We start from the raw sequence: 20,135 nt of genomic DNA on the forward strand, positions 1-20,135 counted from the left end.
TTATATATGTCTACTAGTGCATGACTGAACTTAATAACTTTCTATTTTTGTTTGTGTAGAACACAAGTGCCGAACTCACTGCGTCATGTTGCCGTCATGTGACATATCACAATGTTTTTTCCCTTCGCAGAGCTGAGGTGGGCATGGCCTGCATGTGATGCATCCGGCCCGTGGGCCACTAGTTTGACACCCTTGGTGTAGAATGACAATATTAGCACATAGGGCCTAGTTTTAGTAAGGACACTCTACTAGCTTCTTGTTCTGACACATCCCAGCAGTGAAGTGTTTTTTACTTGAGAATATTGGCATTACACTTAAAATCAGGTAGTAGTGAATTCTTTTCCAATGAATTAAATATTTCAGTCAAGATTCTTAAAATGCAATTTTCAGTAAAATGTATCATTTTTTTCTCATTTGTGCTATATTGATGGATTGCACAGTTCTTTTGGTGACAACTACGGATGTTAGATAGTCATTTTAACTTTATAAATTAGGATATTTAAATTGATCTTTAAAACTACTTCCTTAAATGTTGGGGGGGAAAATAAGAATGAACAGGTACAATCTGCTGACTATCGAATTTTTAATCATAATTTTCTGGGTTGTTTTTTTTTAAAAAACTACTATGCTAAGCAACCAGTTCAGGGCATCAACTTACATGGCCTAATTAAAAAGAGGGTGCCACCACTGAAAACATCCCTCTGATTACATTGACCAAGGACACCTTGACCTGAACACCTTGACCTGAATCTCAAGACAAGCATCTATCAGAAGTACTGATATATTATTATTTGTGCTGAACACTGTTTTGACATACCTGGATCTGCGCTTTGGAGTTGGACCCAAATATGGAGTGCCAACCAGTCCTCTTGAAGGAGCACTGAGGTCACATCATCAACTGAAGTACCAGAACCATCTTCAAAGATAGGACTATTGCAGTAATCTAATCATGTCATTACCAGAGCATATATAATAAATACTATTCAAATTATAACTATATTCAGGCAAGTGATTTAAGAAATTCACTATCTCGGCTGAGTTAGATGAAAAGAAATTAAAGCTAGCATTATTTCATGCCATTAAATATTTTAATAGTGTTCATTGATTTTAATGTTTAATTTTGATTGGTTTTACTGCATGCCTGGAGGATTTATATAAAAAGAAAAGTGGCATACGGTTAAAAATAAGAATTTATTATAACTGTCCACCTCCTCAAATAATACTTACAACAACTTCCTGCAGATATTAGATAGCATGAATAAGACTGTACTCAGTGAAATTAAACCCCAAAACAATCTGAGAGCCATCAAATACTCTAATCTAATGATTCATCAGGCTCAAAAAGAGTGAAATGTATCATACTTGGCAATATTGGATCAATTGGCTTCTACTCTACCTGGCTTGCCTCATTACAGCAGGTTTTAAAAAACATGGAATCTGTCATGATCTCTTTGGATGCCTCTTCAAATAAAATAATTTCTAGAAGAAACATTTAGATATGAATAAAACTGAAAAAATATTTAATTTACAAAAATTATAGTCCATAATCCATAGTCAATATAGTATATAAATAATGTTTATATCTTGGAATTCACTATGTACTCAAATTATGCTTCAAACTATACTTCAAATAAGTATTTCCCTTAAATATTCTGTAAGATTTGTTATGATTAAAAGTAAAAAAATCCAAACAGATATTTTAAGAAATCTGCTATTTATATGCCTTTTACCACTAACTTTCTCTTGCTTTCATTTTTGTTGTTTCTATCTTACATGAATTGGATTTAGTGCATTCTAGTATACTATATTTTAATTGACAAATATACTATATAATAGGAAGCAAAAAAAGTATTTAAATTTCAGTTTTAGTTGCTTTATTCTAGATCTAAATTTAACTTATACAATGTATGTTACATATTCAAATACACTCCTCTCCTTTTTGCTAAAGAATTATTGGCAGAGGAAAATATTTCTAATGAGATAACATATTTTCATAAGAATATGCTTTATATTCTCATGTTTCAATGGTCACAGAATTTTTACTGGATCAAAAAGGCATTGTAATTTGCTGCAAGGTTAAATGTTAAGTTTCAGTCTTATGACTATGAATTATCAAATTAAATTCCCTTGCCCTGCTTAACTCCCTCTCTGCATGGCTTCACTATAATTGCTTTAGCCATTTGGTAATTTACTAACTACTCTTCCAAAGTGACTTTGTGAAGGACAAATCAAGAAAAAGCCTTGAGGGGTACAGGTGGTCAAATGGTTTAACTGGAATCATCTGTGAGGTCTTTACGTCTGCCCACATCCTGATAGTGTATCTGGCAAGGCCTGCATTACTGACAAGCTGGAGGTTGTGAATACCTGTAGGTGTTAGGTGTTTAAGTCTAAAATAGTTTGGAAGTAACAAGAAAGGTTGAGCATCTGGGTCAGATTTCAGTTACTTGTCAGTTAAATGTGTGCACTGGGCCATTAAAAATTTGGCCAGGAATATCTTGACAGTTAGGTCTTTCATGTTCCTTTCAGAAAATAGCTGTAACATGAAAAAAAAAAAAAAAAGAACTATGAAGCTTATATATATTTAGAGGTCAACACAAATAGGGAAAACCTTTCAAGTATCAGTTATGTTTATTGCCTATTAAGACTTTCATTTTAGAAACTCAAATTTACAACTTCTTTCTGTGGCTGTAAAAACTGCCTATGGCTAAATGTCTTTGTTTCATCTACCTTCATGCCGCATATATAATTATGATTTTTTTTCATGATGTTCATATAGAGGCTAATAACAATATTGCTCGTATGCTCTTGAGTGCAATAGAGAAAAAAATCAAGTTAATCACTTCTTATAATGAAATATGTTGAGAAGTGTCTTCTTGTTCCATCATAAAGACTGATTTAAGCATAAAGCTTGCTTAAATTCAAATTGAAGTGTACATTTTCTAAATTCTCGGATGTCTCTTGGCCTACATCAAATAGGAATTACATGATTTCTAGGAGTTTTCTGAAGATAAGTGAAGTAAGATGGGCTTTTCGCATTAGAAAAAGGAGTAACTATGGAAAATGTTGCACTTTTTTAACAGGTTATATAAGGAATCAAGCTCCCAGGGGATGAGATTCATCAACTAAGGTATTTTTTCAAAGACCATTCCCTGGGAGATTATTCATGCATCTCTGCAGAGAAAATCTTCTAGATGAGAATGTCCAAATTATAGAATTTTTACTCTACTCATATTCTTCCACTGCTGCTATTATTGTCTTATCATAATCTACAATACAAATTTGAGGATAAACTCCACTAATTTACTTTATTCTGGATATGATTAGAGACCCAGTATGATTAGCATATCAGAAAGAAAAAAACCCTAGTTGGAGAATATATTTCATCAATTATTTATTCTGGCTACCAGTATGGTGCTAATTATATTACTATATATTTATTTGTATATTTATGTCCTTTATATTCTGGGTGTAAAATTAACAAAAAAAGTTAACACCTAACCACTAAATATGGCCTCTAATAAAAAAAAGCCATAAATTGGATAAATGCAGAATAACATTTAAAGTATTAATAAGAGAGATTAATAAGAGAGTGTTTTTATTGGTAAATAAAGGTTAGAATCAATTGTATGTTCTTGAGAGGCATACCATAGCTGAAATTCCAGCATAAATAAACCACATCACTGGTTGCTGACTACCTCAGATTAACTGAGGTGGTAATTCAGAGCAAGGCCTTGGCAAAGATTTTAAAAATCATGCAGACTCATAACATAACTCTAACATAAAAACAGTTATTTTTTCAAGTATTTTTCCCAAAAGTAAGGTTTTAAAGTAAAAATCTACTCCTGAATTTTATTGGAAGTGATTTCAAAGGAAGGATTCTCTGGCCCCATTCAAGTCAGGACTCTAGCAGTAACATCCATAGTATTCGGAGTATCCTCATCAGTAACATATTTTCAAAGAGTAGCTAATTGCTGGGAAACATAAATGACAGTTGTTATATCCAGCGACAGTCTTCACTCTGGTCCGCTGCTTAAGCGGGAACCAGAGCCATCGCTGATTGGCTGAGCCCTCTTGACAACTCACTATAAAAGGGAGCTGTCAAACAGGCTCAGCTGTCGCCTGTCAGCTGGCTGCCGAGTTAGTGGCGGTACGCCTGGCTGGGTTACATTGTGGCCAATAAAGCCTGTTAACCTTTTCCACCAGCCTCTGCCTCTCCTTCCCTGCGCGCCAAACTTAAAAACAGTGGTACCTATTAATCTATTCGCATTTGCACACTTTCTAACTGCTAGGTGGGCAGCAGCTGGGGTAAGTAACAGGAGCTTATCCCATTGTGTGGTGCTCAGGTTTCAAATCTGGGTTGCCAGCTTTTCAGCTGATAAGCTCAGTGTCTTTAACCACTGAGCCACCCCCCCTTCCCTAATACATACATAATATAAAGGCATCTGTTTGAGGGTGAGATGCACTACAGCTGAGACATATGTAATGATAACCAGTAAGGAGTTAAACATGAGTGAATTCTTGCCCCATTACTCTTTAATTAATATAGAAATTCAGTTGCCAGTACCCTTATCAAGGGAAATTTTTATTCTCCAGCATGACGATTGGAGAATCCACGGATGGGTTGACACATGCCTTTTTGCCCGGAGACTGAGTCCATAATATTTGCCACACCCCTTATCAACTGTCATCAACGGAGAACAAGTGGAAACTGTCCCTACGATCAGATTCCTTGGCATCCATATTTCAGCTGATATCTCCTGGTCCCCTAACACCAAGGCCATAGTGAAGAAGGCTCAGCAGTGGCTGCACTTCCTGCGGGTTCTCAGGAAGAACAATCTGGATAAGAAGCTGTTACTGGCTTTCTATAAAGCCTCTGTGGAGAGCACTCTGACCTATTGTCTGGATGTGTGGTATGCAGGCTCCACAGTTGAGGACAGTAAAACTGTACAGAGGGTGATAAACACAGCTCAAACATTGGTTGCCCTCTGCCCTCTCTGGAAGACTTAGCCAGGTCCCGCTGCCAAAGCAGAATCAAGGCCATTATAGAAGACCCCTCACACCCTGGCAATTATCTTTTTGACCTGCTGCCGTCTGGACGGCATTTTAGGTCAATAAAATCCCACACCGCTAGACTAACAAATAGTTTCTTTCCCTGGGCCATCCAAACCGCAAATAAACACAAAGTCACTACCTTATTAAGATGTGAAATCTCAATACCTCATTCAGATGTATAATAACATATTACAGTACAATCCATCTCTTGTGTATTATACTCGACTAAGCATTACAGTCAGTGTTGGATGTATATTTTGTGTATATTTGTAGATATTGTACTCTCAAGTTGCAAATGGAGACGTGGGTACGCTATCTTTCTTATCTTCATTTTTAAGTGCTTTGGTTTTATTGTATTGCAAACAGTTGCTGGGGTGCATCCACAGTTTTGTTGTACTTGTACAATGACAATAAAGTTCTTCTAATTCTAATCCTTCTAATTCCCCCCACCCCACCCCCCCAGCCAGCTTTGCAGACTAGTGTTGCAGTTCCTATGAGCTGGTCATCAGAGGGCGATAGGGAACATTTTTCTATTTTTCCAACTGAAGGTCAGGTTCAGACAGAGCAGTTTCCCTTTGACTGTAGGGCAACTGTAGGAGCTGATCCCCAGCTTAGGGAGAGGGCTTTCACCCCTGAGGCAACTTTTACTCCCACTGCAGCGGGACTCCGCCCTATAGATATGCAGGGGACTGGTCTATCTGAGGAACTCAAATTCCTCATTTCACAAGCTATCTCCCAAGGAGTAGCCAATACCCTACACCTTGGAAGTCATGCTGCTTCTGTTACCTCTGAGACCCCTCCTCAGCAATCACATCACTATCTGTATACCAGGGAGGTTGGGCGGGCACATGGGACTACATTTCCTGGCCACTCATTCAGAGACAGGACATCTGTATTAGAAGAACTGGACCAGGTGGAGCAAGGTTTCTCAGACAATGACCTTGATCTTGTCCCTGACCCTCCATCTTTCACTGGACTCTTCCATCCTGCGCTGTTCAAGTTCCTCCTTCATAAAGCCAAGGCCATGGCCCAGATTGGGACTACTTCAGCCACACTTGTGGAACCATCGGGTCCTCAGATGTAAGACAAGGCTGAGTTCTCTGAAGCCGTTATTACATAGGAAAACATTCCCTGCCCTAGGTTCTTCCTTGAGGTAGTTCAGAGACAGTGGAATCAGCCTGGTACATTCCCCAAACTGGGTAGCAATGACAGGAGGCATTTTAATATGGCTCCTTTGTCAGACACCTTGGAGTTGCCTTCAGTGGATGACCCTCTGGCCTTCCTTGTTTCCCCCTCAGTTGCTGAGGCTCTGAAGGCCAAGGACAGGAAGGCAGAATTGAATTTCCACCAGACACACTTAGCGAATGCCTGGACAGTTAAGGTGGCCACTGCCACCTCCTTTTTCATAAGGACCTCCTTACCTTGGCTCAGGGAGTTGCAGGCGAGGGTTCCTCCAGAGGAGACACGCATTCACCAAGACATCAATAAAGTGGTGGCAGCAGCCAAGTTTTCGGCCGACTGCTCATTGCATGCTGCCTGTTTCTCCTCTGGGGCTCTCGCCTCTAACAACACCTCCCGCAGACTTTTATGGCTTCGCCAATGGCAGGCGGATGCCAAAACCAAATGGAGGTTGGCTTCTGCTCCCTATAAAGGTTCTACTCTCTTCGGAGGCATTGAACCCATTCTTAACGGAAAACAAGGACAAGCGTAAAGTCTTGTCCTCTATCACTAGGAGGGCTGATAGGCGGGCTTCGCCTTATGGGTGTCAGTCTTCCTTTCGTCAGCTGGACAATGTTACCAATCACTCCTCCTTTCAGCTCTCCCCCATTGGCGGGCGTCTAACTCTATTTGCCCGCCAGTGGGTGAAGATGACTTCAGATTTGTGGGTTTTGAATACTCTAAGATTTGGCTTAACTCTGGAATTTCTCTCCATTCCTCCGAGGCATTTTATCCGCTGCCCCACCTCCAGGAACTCCATCAAGAGGGATCTCATGGACAAGGCGATTCAACATCTCCTGGACATACAGGCCATCAAGCCAATCCCAGAAGATCAATGGGGGCACAGATTTTACTCGATTGTTTTCCTCGTTCCAAAGTCCTCAGGAGGGTGGAGACCAATTCTGGACCTCAAAAGGTTAAACATCTGACGTACAAGAGGTTCAAAATGCACTCTCTGAAGTCAATCTTGGATAGTATCAGGGAGGGCAACCTCCTGTCATCCATCAATTTGATGGAGGCATACCTCCACATCTCCATCCATCCCTAGCACCGACAGTATCTCAGGTTCTGTAACTCGGATCACCATTTCCAGTACCGAGCTCTACCGTTCGGTCTAGCCTCAGCCCCCAGGTCCTTCATAAAGATCCTGGCAGCACCGGCTGCGCACCTCAGAACCATCCCAGTGAGACCAGTGCTACCTGGACTATATCCTCATCCAATCGTCCTCGCTCCAGCTTGCTCAGGAGGATCTAGAGACGATGTTCTGTGTTCTCCAGGTACATGGATTTTCCATAAACTTTCAGAAAAGTCATCTGATACCACTCAACTATTCCGTTTAGGAGCAGTGATAGACCCCAGGCTGTCTGTCTTTCCCAGGAGCAACAGGACAGTATCAATTCCTCAGTCACTCAAATCAGGATGGAACATCTTGTTCCATTGGCAGTTATCTCTCAGCTTGTGGGAGATGGTCTTGTGTATAGCCATCGTTCCATGGACCCGATAGCACCTAAAGACTCTGCAATGGTTCCTCCTACCATTCCAGGGAACAGGGAGCAGCAATTCCAGCGCCAAGGTCAGAGTTCAATTGGAAACACTCAGGTCCCTCAGATGGTGAGTGTCCCCAGCAATAGCCAAGGGGAGACTGTTCAAGGAGCCCAGCCGCCTGACCTTGACCTCTGATGCCAGCCTGTTCGGATGGGGAGCCCATCTCCAGCAGCAACTGGCTCAAGGACAATGGTTTCAGGCAGACCTGAAGAACAACATCAACTGGCTGGAGCTCTGAGCGATCCACCTCACCCTTCGTCACTTTGAAGCCACGGTAGAGGGACAACACCTATTAATCTTGACAGACAATGTGGCCGCAAAAGTGCATATCAACTGCCAGGGGGCACTCCCCTCCCAATCATACCGGGAGTGATCAGGAAACTTCTCATGGAGCAGGAATGGAGGTGGCACACTCTGGACGTAAGGAGGGCCTTACGCAGGTACATAAAACAGACTTTGCTTCACCAAAAATCCGAATCACTGTTTGTCTCGTTTCAACCTTCCTCTCTAGGTTCAAAGGTCACTTCATCGACCATAGGCTGTTGGCTAAGGACGTGTATTGCAAAGGCCTAAGAAACACAGTCAATTATGGTTCCCAGACATTTAACCACCCACTCTACTTGAAGTGCTGCAACCATAGCCGCATGGGCGAAACAGGCTTCGATCAAAGAGATCTGTAGGGCAGAGACATGGTTCTCACCATTTCCCTTTGTGAGCCACTGCAAGCTGGATACTTATGTCTCAGCTGAGGCTGCCTTTGGGAGGCGGATGCTTCAGCGAGTGCATGTAGTTAGGGGGACTCAGGATCACAACAATCCCCACCCATAGGGACACCAGGCTTTGGTATGTCCCATCCGTGGATTCTCCAATTGTCATGCTGGAGAAAGCGTTATCTTGCCTGAATGCTTCTTCTCAGCAGGGCGATGGAGAATCCACTCCCTCCCTAGGAGGCAGTCAGGTCCCTCATCCGGTACAGTAACAATGGAACAGCCAATGCCACCAACGAGTCCTTCAGATTGCCGCACCTTTGTCGTGAACTGGGGAAAGTGACCGTTGACAAGGGTGTGGCAAATATTATGGACTCAGTCTCTGGGCAGAAAGGCATGTGTCAACCCATCCATGGATTCTATATCGCCGTGCTGAGAAGAAGTGTTCAGCTAAGACAACACTCTTTTTCCTAAACTGGACAGCAGACCTGTATCCATACTTCTTTATGCAGATAATACAGTTTTGTTACAACAAACTAGATCTTGAAAGGACCATGACAACTTGGGCCCGTTTCTATAAAGAACATTCATTACAGTTATAAAAAAATAAAGGTTGTGTGTTCTGCAAAGGGTTTTTAAAAATTGTATTGCATCCTTGAATGTCCCAAAATAAAGTAGATTCCCCTATTCAAATACTTCCGCTTATGTTACACTACTCTGAGAAGCATCATATGCAGACTAAACAGTTGCTTCAAATGTGTAGAAGAATTCAGCAGCAATTCTTTCTTCTCCAGAAGTGCCCAGTCAGACCAGTTCCCCATAAGCTTTCTGAAGCCAAGACAATATCCCAGCTCATGTAATGTAACCCAATTAAGCCCAGGTATTAATTATTAGAATTTGGAAAGGGTACAATCAAAATTTCTAAGAAAGTTATTCCAAGTGGTGAAATGCATGCTTTAATGTTGCTCTGTGGGTGGAGGCAGGACTTTCAAAAGTTGAAATGAGGACATGGCTCTGTATGTTGAAATATTGACTGAAGTTTCATTTCTAATCTCAAGGTTTGATGCATCTAATATTAATGGAATATATACGATAAATATATGTCTGGAAAGTCCAAATTGGCAAAAAATTATTTAAACCTTTTTTTCAAGAGTGTCAGTGTATAAGAATTCATGAACTGGAATAGACATGGCAACAAGTCAGCCAAAGGGGACTGTCTGGTGACTGAGACACAGTATTTGTTGTATGAGCCATGCGAGACAGCTTAGAGCCAGGGCATGTCTTAGCTTAAACTGTTCTGTGTATAAAAGAGTTCATTTGTCTTTGCTTGAGAGTTCTAGTGCTTGTTCTTATACTTGCTATTTCTTCTTCTCTATCACGTTGCAAGGACTGCATGGGTATTGTATACATGCATCATGTTTTATATTATTGTATATAAAGAAGTTTCTTCATATAATGAATCCTGCTGAATTATTTGCTTGTGTGCTGGCTGGATCGCTACAAACTGCGACAAAGAGAGATGCTCACACCCTTGGATCAAGATCAGGCAATGGCAGTGCTAAAGCAAAGGATCCTGGGCATCGGATCACTGCCCTAACACTTTGCAAACACATTGAAATACAATAATTCTTCTCGCAAGACATACATAAAGAAGGGATCTCTTCCAACCCTAATTCCAGGATAAAGAATTTTATGTTCAGTTTTTACTGGCAAATAAGGAGCCTAAAACATTCATTGCAATGTTTTTTTCTGCAGGCAAATGGCTGTCCAATCTCTTCTTAAAAATCTCCAGTAGCACCCACAACTCCTGGAGGCAAGTCATTCCACTGGTCTAGGTTCTCATTGACAGGAAATTTATCTTTAATTCTAGGTTGCTACTCTCCTGGATTAGTTTCTATCCATTGCTTCTTGTAAGCTGCTTTGTGGAATAGGTTGACAGCCCCTCCCCTTCTTTGTGGCAGCCCCTTAGACATTGGAACACTGCTATCATGTCACCCCATTAAACTAGACATACCCAATTCCTGCAACCATTCTTCATATGTTTTAGCTTTAGATTAGCACCTAAACATCTTTTGTTGTTCTTCTCTGCACTTTTTCTAGAGTCTCAGCATCTTGTTTATGCAACCAAAGATGTATCTTACCAAGACATTATAAAGCAGTTTTAACACTTCATGTCATCTTCATTCTGTCCCTCTGTTAATGCAGCCTAGGACTGTGTTGGCTTTTTTGGCAGCTGCATTACACTGCTGGCTCATATTTAAGTGATTGTCCACTAGAACAGCGGTTGCCAACCAGTGGGCCGTGGGTGGGCCGTGAGAAAATTTTGGTGGGCCACAGAGAAATCTCACCCCCAGAGCACCCACCCAAAGCAATTAATCCACGCTGCGCAGAAACACAAGGCTGCATCACCCACATGGCCCGCAGGAACCCTCCCCGCCCACTCATTCCTTACCAGGCAAACTTGCCTGCTAAATTGCTATTTTTCCTTTTTCTGACCATCATCTGTTCTGCTGTGCCGGGAGATTTAGATTAGCTAGGAAGCAGGAAATGGTTGGATTTCTTGTTTTCTAGCTAGTCTTTAGATCTTCGGCTCAGCCCAGCCAAATCTCCCTTAGGACTGAAAGTTTGCTTGCAAGCAAATTCAGTGCAGACTCATGGCAAGCAAATTTGAGAGACTGAGCTAGCCAATGGCAGATAGATAGATCACTGAATGATTCTGTGAGCAACACAATCTGCCTGCTTTGCCTGATTTTGGGTAAAAGTTGTTCTTTTTTTAATAAAAAAATTCAATATTTATATAAATATTTATAATATTTACATACAAGCCATGCCCAGCCAGTCACATGACCAAGCCACACCCACAAATTAGGCCCCCACAGAACTGGTTAGTGGTCCCTGGGATCTAAAATTATGAGTTTGGTGGTCCCTGAGTTCCAAAAGGTTGGCGACCCCTGCACTAGAATGACAAGGCTCCTCTCAGTTACTACTACTGTATTGAGCCAGGTACACCCTATTCTATACCTGTGCATTTGGTTTTTCTTGCCTAAATATAGAACCTTACTTTACTCACCATTGAATTTCATTTTATTAGGGTCCAGGGTTGAAATCTGTCAAGATCATTCTATATCTCGAGTCTATCTTCTGGAGTGTTAGCTATTCCTGCCAGCTTGTATCCCCTCACCTAAATTGTTGATGAAGATATTGAAGAGTACTGGGCCTAGGACAGAGCCTTGGAGTACCCCACTGCATACTTCCCTCCATGTAGTTACAGTTACATAACACTTTTTTTTAAAGAAATAGCAATATATAGTGCAAGCTTGATTTAAGTTCTTTACCCTTTGTGTCTTATTTTACTTTGTATACATTTTATTTTGTAAATTGTATTCTATAGGTTATATTTAGTTTAAATTGCTGACCTCTAATAAAAATATATTTAAAGTAAGGTAAACCAAGGATGTTCCTCAAAGAATTTGCTTCAGCTGATACTTCAGATAGCATAGCCTCAGTCAGGCCACTAAGGAGATGCAGCCCAACCAAATGAGAGAGTAAAGTGTGGAATAAGGAACCTAGAGTACTGCCTTTAACAAATTAGTTTGAGTAATTTCTAAACTAGAAATATCCCTATAGATGCACATCTTCATACGACATTGCATTGATAATTGATCCCAGTGCGCCCTTCTTAAAAGTGATAATATTATCATATTTTGACACCACCATGCCAACATTTCGGCTGGAGAACTCTTCTAGTGAACATATAATCAAATGACCTGAAATTATTTAGGGAAACTGAAGACCATCAATTAACTATAAATTAGTGCCATCTTCCTGGTACTGTCATCCCTTTCACAGTCATTTTGGGATAGGCTCACTTGTCTATTCAGATTGACCACACTCTGCTCAGGATTACTATGAATCAGCATCCTATCTCTGAATGAGTTTCTCTACAGAAAAAAATGAGCAAGTACTCGAAGTTGAGATACTGAATAAAGAACAAGGATTTTATGAACATCTTATCTTGACCTGTTTTCTACTTTTGCAAATGGATAAACTGGTAAATTCACATGGTTCTTCTCCCCCTAGAAGCAGGCAAAGATTTTCCAGGAACAATCTAGCCAAAATGTATTGCTCTTCTGCCAAAGTTGTTTGGAAGATTAAGTAACATTTGGCAGATGATGTCAGCAAACATAATGGTTAATGTTTCTCAGTTGTAAAACAGATTTTCCATAATAGATGGGTATAGTATCTACATTAGCAGTAGTATATCAGAATCTACATTAGTTCAAGCTTCATAGAGCCACAGTGGCGCAGTGGTTAGAATGCAGTACTTCAGACTACTTCTGCTGACTGACGGCTGCCTGCAATTTGGCAGTTCGAATCTCACCAGGCTCAGGGTTCACTCAGCCTTCCATCCTTTCAAAGTCAGTAAAATGAGGACCCAGATTTTGGGGGGCAATATGCTTACTCTGTAAACCGCTTATAGAGGGCTGTAAAGCAGTGTGAAGCAGTATGGAAGTTTAAATGCTATTGCTATTTCTTTTTACTTCACTTTTTCCCCAGAAAGATTTGTTGTTATTATTGTTGGATTCTACATCTTGCCACCTTTCTTTTGCTCATCTAGAAATTAAATATCTTTCATGAGTGTAGGTTCTAATGGAGATGTCACTATCTACTGTATATTCAGATTACATCTAGTAACAAAATTGGTCCTACAATATGGGAAACCTTGGTTTGGTGAATTCAATATACTATGTAACTATAAATTTTCTTAGTGGATTAAGTCACTCAGCTTTCATTTAGGAAGGAATAAATAAAGTCAGCTACTAAACAGCATAATTAAGACACAATTGCTATTTTTAAAATGTTAGGTAGTATTGACAATTCTGTGTCTTATCATCTCATTATTGTGAGGTGCAAAACTTTTAAAGCTTGCATTTATATATTACAGGTAGTCCTAAACTTACAACAATTCATTTAGTGACCATTCAAAGTTATAATGGCACTGAAAAAAGTGAGTTACAACCATTTTTCATAGTTACAACCTTTGCAGGATCCCCATGATCATGTGATCAAAATTAAGATGCTTGGCAACTGGTTCATACTTATGACAATTGCTGTGTCCCATGGTCATGTGGTCACCTTTTGCAACCTTCTGACTAGCAAAGTCAATGGGGAAGCCAGATTCACTTAACAACGGGTTACTAATTTATCAGTTGCAGTGATTCATTTAACAACTGTGGCAAGAAAGGTCATAAAATGGGGCAAAACCCATTTAAAAATGTTTCACTTAACAACAGAAAGTTTGGGCCAGTTGTGGTCGTACATTGAGGACTACCTGTATTTCTCTAAAGTTTTGATACATCATCTGAGTGGCCATTTCGAACCTTTTGGGTGTTGTTTCTGAAGGTGCTTTTTTGATTTGGGGCTCTGCCTGCAGATGTTCTTTTTTTCGTTCTTGCTTTCTACAATATTAATTTTGTTTTCAACCAAACTCAGACAATGTCTTTCCATCTTTCTGTCTAGCGCAGCAGATTTTAATGCAAGGTGTTGGCATCCGTTGTGCAACTATTTGTGTTAGTATTGAACAGAGAAGCTAAATTAAGAAACGTATATTTCTAATTTGTTTTATTTCAAAATAAACATTGAAAAAGCATCTCAATTCACAATTTCCAGATGGCTGTAGGATAATAATGGCCATTGTTATTAAGCCATTGACAAACATCCAGATTTACTTCTTATTCTGTTAAGGGAACAACAATCTCTCCTACTTGCAAAAACAATCTTTCCATGAATATGACAAGCAGCTTTTTAAAATTTAATTTAATTTGATTTGTCAATCGCTTACAAGATAATAGGTATAAGAATAAACATAGTTATGAATACATGAAATGGATACATATAAGAAAAATAAAAGAAAGAATAGGACAGGGATGGTAGGCACGTTCGTGCGCTTATGCACGCCCCCTACAGACCTCTTAGGAAAGGGGTGAGGTCAATAGTAGACAGTCTAAGGTTAAAGTTTTTGGGGTTTGGGGAAGAAACCACAGAGTCAGGTAGAGTATTCCAGACATTGACGACTCTGTTGCTGAAGTCATATTTCCTGCAATCAAGTTTGGTGCGGTTAACCTTGAGTTTGTATCTATTGTGTGCTCTTGTATTGTTATGGTTGAAGCTGAAGTATTCATTTGCAGGTAAGACATTGCAATGTATGATTTTATATACTATACTTAGATTGGACCGAAGACGGCGTAGTTCTAGGCTTTCTAGGTCTAGAGTTTTAAGTCTGGTGGAATAAGGTATTCTGCAATGAGTAGAGGAGTGTAGAAATCTTCTTGTGAAATATTTCTGGACTTTCTCAACAGTGTTAATATCAGATACGTAATGTGGGTTCCATACTGTTGAGCTGTATTCGAGTATTGCTCTAGCAGATGTTTTCTTTTCTGCTAGTCTGGCCAAAGGGGGGCTGAAAGTCTTTTCATCTTAAAAAGTAAATGTGATTCCATGCTCCTTGTGAGACTTTAAGAACAGAAAGTTTCCAGTAATAGCCATTTTGAACAAGTAATAAACAAAATCTGGCTTAATGGCTCATTTGGGATATATCTACAAAATAGATGTAAATACCACCACAGTTTGCAAGTTATATTTCTGGATATATTGAATTTTACAAAATCAGCATGAAGTATTCTGATTAAACGTTTGCTTCAGAATTTTAAGGTTTATTTTTACCTAAGAAGGTTTTGCATTATGAGTACTGTGTAAACATCAGATTATACAGAATTAACTATGTTTATCATGCAGAGTACAAAATATATTTTTAAAAATGGTTTATCTTCACTTATGTGTTTTCATGCCAAAAAACCTGTTTTATACAAGAGCAGCTGTTATTTTGTACATATTTAATGGTTCCTGTTAAGTAGACTTGTCAATGATGCAATATTAAGATACCAGTTTCATTCTTCTATGTCATAATATACCTTTGAAATCAATTTCACTTTAGAAAGTAGAATGGAAACTTGAGAAAACAAATTGTTCCCCATTTCTGGGCACAATGCCAACACAAAGAAGTGTATCTGCATTACCATTTGCTAAAGCAAACACTGAAAATCTAAGACTTGTCAGAAACCCCAGTTGATCAAATTGCATGTGGTAAGCTTTTTGTGAGAAGAGGTGACTTTTTTTTTACAGATAGGCAAATGTTCATCAACAGATTAAATGAGAAAAGTTGCATACCTTGCCTCTCAGTATAAAAAAACTATATGTACCGTGATTCATTCTGATGGAAAATAAAGCAGTGGGTCTCTTTATATTTCTAAATCTTTATATTTCTAAATCTTAAATTCTAATTCTATTTTAAAAAAACTTCTATAAGAAAATAACACATTATTTCAATTTTGGAAATTATCATTAATTTTTAGATCTTTTCAGTAGATTTAAGGCACTTCTATTTCCTATGTCCAAATATAAATTCACTTAAACAAGAATAGCCATTATTTATGGTAAAGAAATCATTATTCCAACAAAGCTACCTTAGCACAATAATGGAATGTAATTGTCCCTCACATTGTTAGGGGTGCCTTCATATGTTTATCATCTAAGATGATATGTCATAATCCATTTTTCTGAAGTCTACATAGGAAAAACAAGATAGCTTTTGGATAAAATTAAATGGCTAGTAACTGAACAGCAGAGCTCAAAATGGAAACAAGACAACGGCACATTTCAGCCTCACAAAAACTATCACTGGCCTCAAATAGCAGTAGTGTAACAGGAAACTTTGGCAGCTGAATTACAAACAATTAAAAAATTATAATCTATTACTGAAGATTTGAACAGAATAACGAGCTCTTAGCCTATAATCTTTGTTAACTGATAAAGTGGTACTCGGTCTCTTCCTCTCAATTTCCACAATCATGTAAAGCTGTTAAACTTTGTTTTTCCCCATCCATTTCTCCCTCTTCTACTCCCTAAATTTAAAGTCGAGTAATAGCAAACCCACTCTAAGCATCTGAGAAAGTGAGCTCCTGTTCACAATAGCTTGTGTAAGGTTAGCTAATCTTGAAGATGCTGCCATTTTCAATGTCTACAAACACCTGACATACTGTAATTCAACAGCTTCAGTGGCATCACTTTTTTAGCTATCACTTCATAAACTTTTTCCTGAGAAATCACAAAGACAATGTTTTTATGGCAGAGACACAGTTTTTGTTATTTCTTTGTAAAACCTGCGAGCATTATATTCATATTGTCCCAGTTATAAATTTCAATTTGGTTTTCTAGGCAGAATACTAATAGTTTGTATTTAATCCTCCTAAAAGTGAACACTTCCAGTTATATAGGTTTTACCACTGCACATAACAATCTGTGAAGTGACAATAACATCTAGTATTTTCATACTGTATGTTTTTATGGATAGTAATAGGAGCCACTTGAATAGAGGCAACTCCAAATGCTATTAAAGATGATTACTATTTTCTGGCAATAGATGATACCAGTTTTATTTATTAAATCCATAGAGATTCCAAGATATAAAAACAAAGAAGATAATTTAAGAGAACCTGTCGTGGACCTGTGTATGACACAAGAACAGAAATTTGAAGGCAGTTTCCCACCATGCAGTATGACATGCAACAGCTCTACAAGGTAAAATGCTCAAAACAAGCAACTATCAAAAGAAAAAAATGTAACTGCTCATCGAGTCAAATTTTAAAAAGGGCTCTAAATCTAAAATGTACAAAATGTATAAAATGTATTATAATGGGAAGAACAGGTGTTGAAGAATATAACTTGGATGGATGGATTTAATCATATTTGTAATGGCTACCTGATTTTGATAACTCTAAGTGGTATAACAGTATTAAAAACAGATTGAGCAATACACAGCAAAGAAAAAGTTCCTGTCTAGAAATATCTTCTATGGCATGCAACATTCCCAGAAAGAAACTGCCACCCAATCTAGCCCAAGGCCTAGAGGAAGGTTTTAAAGGCCCACTTAAATGAAGTCAGAAAAACACTACAAATCTTTAAGAGTATGCTGTTCTAAAGAAGGCCCACTTCCTAAGTCTCACAAAATGAATGGAACCCAAACTCTGTTGTATCATATTGGACAGGCAGACAGGACAGAATAGGCAAATACAGATAGATTGTCCCACAGACAGCTTAACTGACTTTTTTCCTTGATAGTTATTTTATATATTCTAATAGGGAGATGTTAAAGGGAGATCCTTGGAGATACTTTAAATGATGCAATAATTCTTAATATAGCATTTAACACTGCTATCTAGATTTCTTACTGTACTTTGGAAGAAATCTTACCTGTTTTTTAGTTTAGTGAATAATCATTTGTTTTAAGAAGTCCCGCTTGCATTCATAAAGAGATATACATTGATTACTCCATTTATTATGTTTATCCTCATCATTAGTGAGTGTAGATTATTCAATATTCAGGGATGTCAGTAGGACAGATGAGGCCATCTTTGAGGCTTTATGGTTGCCAACATACGTGACTTAAACCTATTATTTAGAGAAAACCTAATTAATTTCACTGAAATATACTTTCAATGTATTTAAAAATCATGTCCGGTTTTAAAAAGAAAATCTAACTAATTTTTTAAAAAGAAAAATCTAAAAAAGAATTTAGCATTGATTAAGGTTCTGATCTTGGCATACCTTTTTAGAAGATTCCCTCAAATGAAATAAAAATCAGTTTCAAAGAATTATACAATATATTATATTATACAGATTATTCAGAACATTTTAATTTTATTTTTTCTAAAGAAAAGTGCATTATAGTCCATTGTTAATACAGTACCAGTAGGAGTTTTCTGCTCTAGATAGTTCCAAAGTTCTTCAACTTTTATGTAATCAAATTTAGTTTACTTTATTGTCGTTGCACCTCGTACAATGAAATTAAATGCCATCTTCAGTGTACATTATAACTATAAAAATAAAACACAAACACACATCCTTCACTTTCTATACAATTGAATTGAAAACCCCTGATATTGCATTAATATTGCATTATACAGTAGAATTCAATAGAGTTACTGCTCTGGGATAGAAGCTGTTTTTCAGCCTATTTGTCCTTGTTTTTATTATCCTGTACCATCTGCCAGATCATAATACTTCAAAAAAAGGGTGCCCAGGATGAGATGGAACTTTAAGAATGTTTTGAACTTTCTTAAGGCAGTGGAAGCTATAAAGTTCTTCCAAAGAGGGGAGAGGGCAACCAATGATCCTCTGGGCATTGATGTTAACCCTCTGGAGTGCTGTCCTATCTGCCACTGTGCAATTGGCAATTATACACAGGTGCAGTAAGTTAAAATACTCTCTATGGTGCTGCGGTAGAAGGTCACCAGCAGTTTTTCATTCAGTTGTTGTTTCCTGAGAAGTCTTAGGTAGTATAATCTCTGCTGGGCCCTTTTGACCAGTGCTGCAATGTGAGCACCCCAGGTCAGGTCCTCTTTTATGATAACACCCAGAAACTTAAAACTGGCCACTTGTTCCACTTGGTCTCTATTGAGATAATTCCCCATTAGGAGAATGAGCGCATACAGGGAGACGTATTTGAGAGAAGTGTTTGAATAATACACACACAGCACACAGATACACTGTACAGTAAATGTAGGTTTTTACTTCCAGAAACTTTTAAGCAAAGTTCAAACACAGTCCAAAGTCATTCACAGGTAAGATCAGTCAGTTTTTAGTCCAGGGATAATCCAATAACAAAGTCCAGTGTCAAAAACAATTCAGTAACAGACTTACATCACATCCAAGCATAGCAGTCAATTAGGAAAAATGGAGGAATGGCAATACTCTCCAACAGAAAGAAACAGAGACTCACTGAGACTTCTTCTGAGACTAAAAAACCCAGGTTTCTGGCTCCATCTTATGGCCGTTTGAGAAACCACACCCAATTACAGTTTTGCATTTTCTTAAAGATACATTTTTGTAAAATGTCTATCCTGGTTTATATATTGTCCAACCCAAATAGCTGTTAGGTGACTTACATTCCTAACATTCTCCCCTTTTGGGTATGACAATATATACAACCTTACGTTCTAAGTCCATAATCTTCACAGCACACCTTATGCTTTATAGAGCCTTGGACCTTTGTAAAATGATTGGCTATATTGTTTTCTGACATACAGTATTCTAGCTTAATCATTTTACTTTGCACACATTGTCTCAAATTTAAATATCTTAAATCTGTGTGTTTCATTCTTGTCTTAACAGCAAAATTTGAGGCCTTCATAAAGATAATCACAATAGAATAGAATCTGTTACATCAATTCCCATGTCAATCAATAATTGCTTATACAAAACTAAATCTGTACATAGTAAAGACAAGCATGAGAATTCAGCCTCCATTGTTGACAAACTTAAGTGTTTCTATCTAATAGGCCTCCATCCAATCAATATCTTTCTGAATAATATTACAGTACCCAATGTAGATTTTTGTGTCTGTAGCAAAACTTGCATCAGCATATGCAGTTAAACTCAGATGAACTTTAGGCTCCAAATACAATGCATAATGCATTGTTTGTTTCAGATATCTTAACACAAGTTTAGCAGCTTGCCAGTGCCTTTCAGTCAGCTCAGCATTAAATCTCGCTAATT

The 20,135-nt window shown here is 38.4% G+C and overlaps 1 protein-coding gene across 2 annotated transcripts in view; it reads left to right on the forward strand.

The window, feature by feature from the left end:
- WDPCP (WD repeat containing planar cell polarity effector) overlaps positions 1 to 20,135 on the forward strand; it is a 173,843-nt gene that overhangs the window by 136,987 nt on the left and 16,721 nt on the right. For both annotated transcript variants that reach the window (XM_026668428.2, XM_026668429.2), the window contains exon 15: positions 17,033 to 17,159. In XM_026668428.2, coding sequence (XP_026524213.2) covers positions 17,033 to 17,159 — 127 coding nt within the window. The remainder of the gene's footprint in view (positions 1 to 17,032; positions 17,160 to 20,135) is intronic.

Source organism: Notechis scutatus, chromosome 1 (assembly GCF_049901735.1).
Source record: "Notechis scutatus isolate UNSWTSFEM ecotype Mainland chromosome 1, rNotScu1.2, whole genome shotgun sequence".
In the NCBI taxonomy this organism is placed as follows: Eukaryota; Metazoa; Chordata; class Lepidosauria; order Squamata; family Elapidae; genus Notechis; species Notechis scutatus.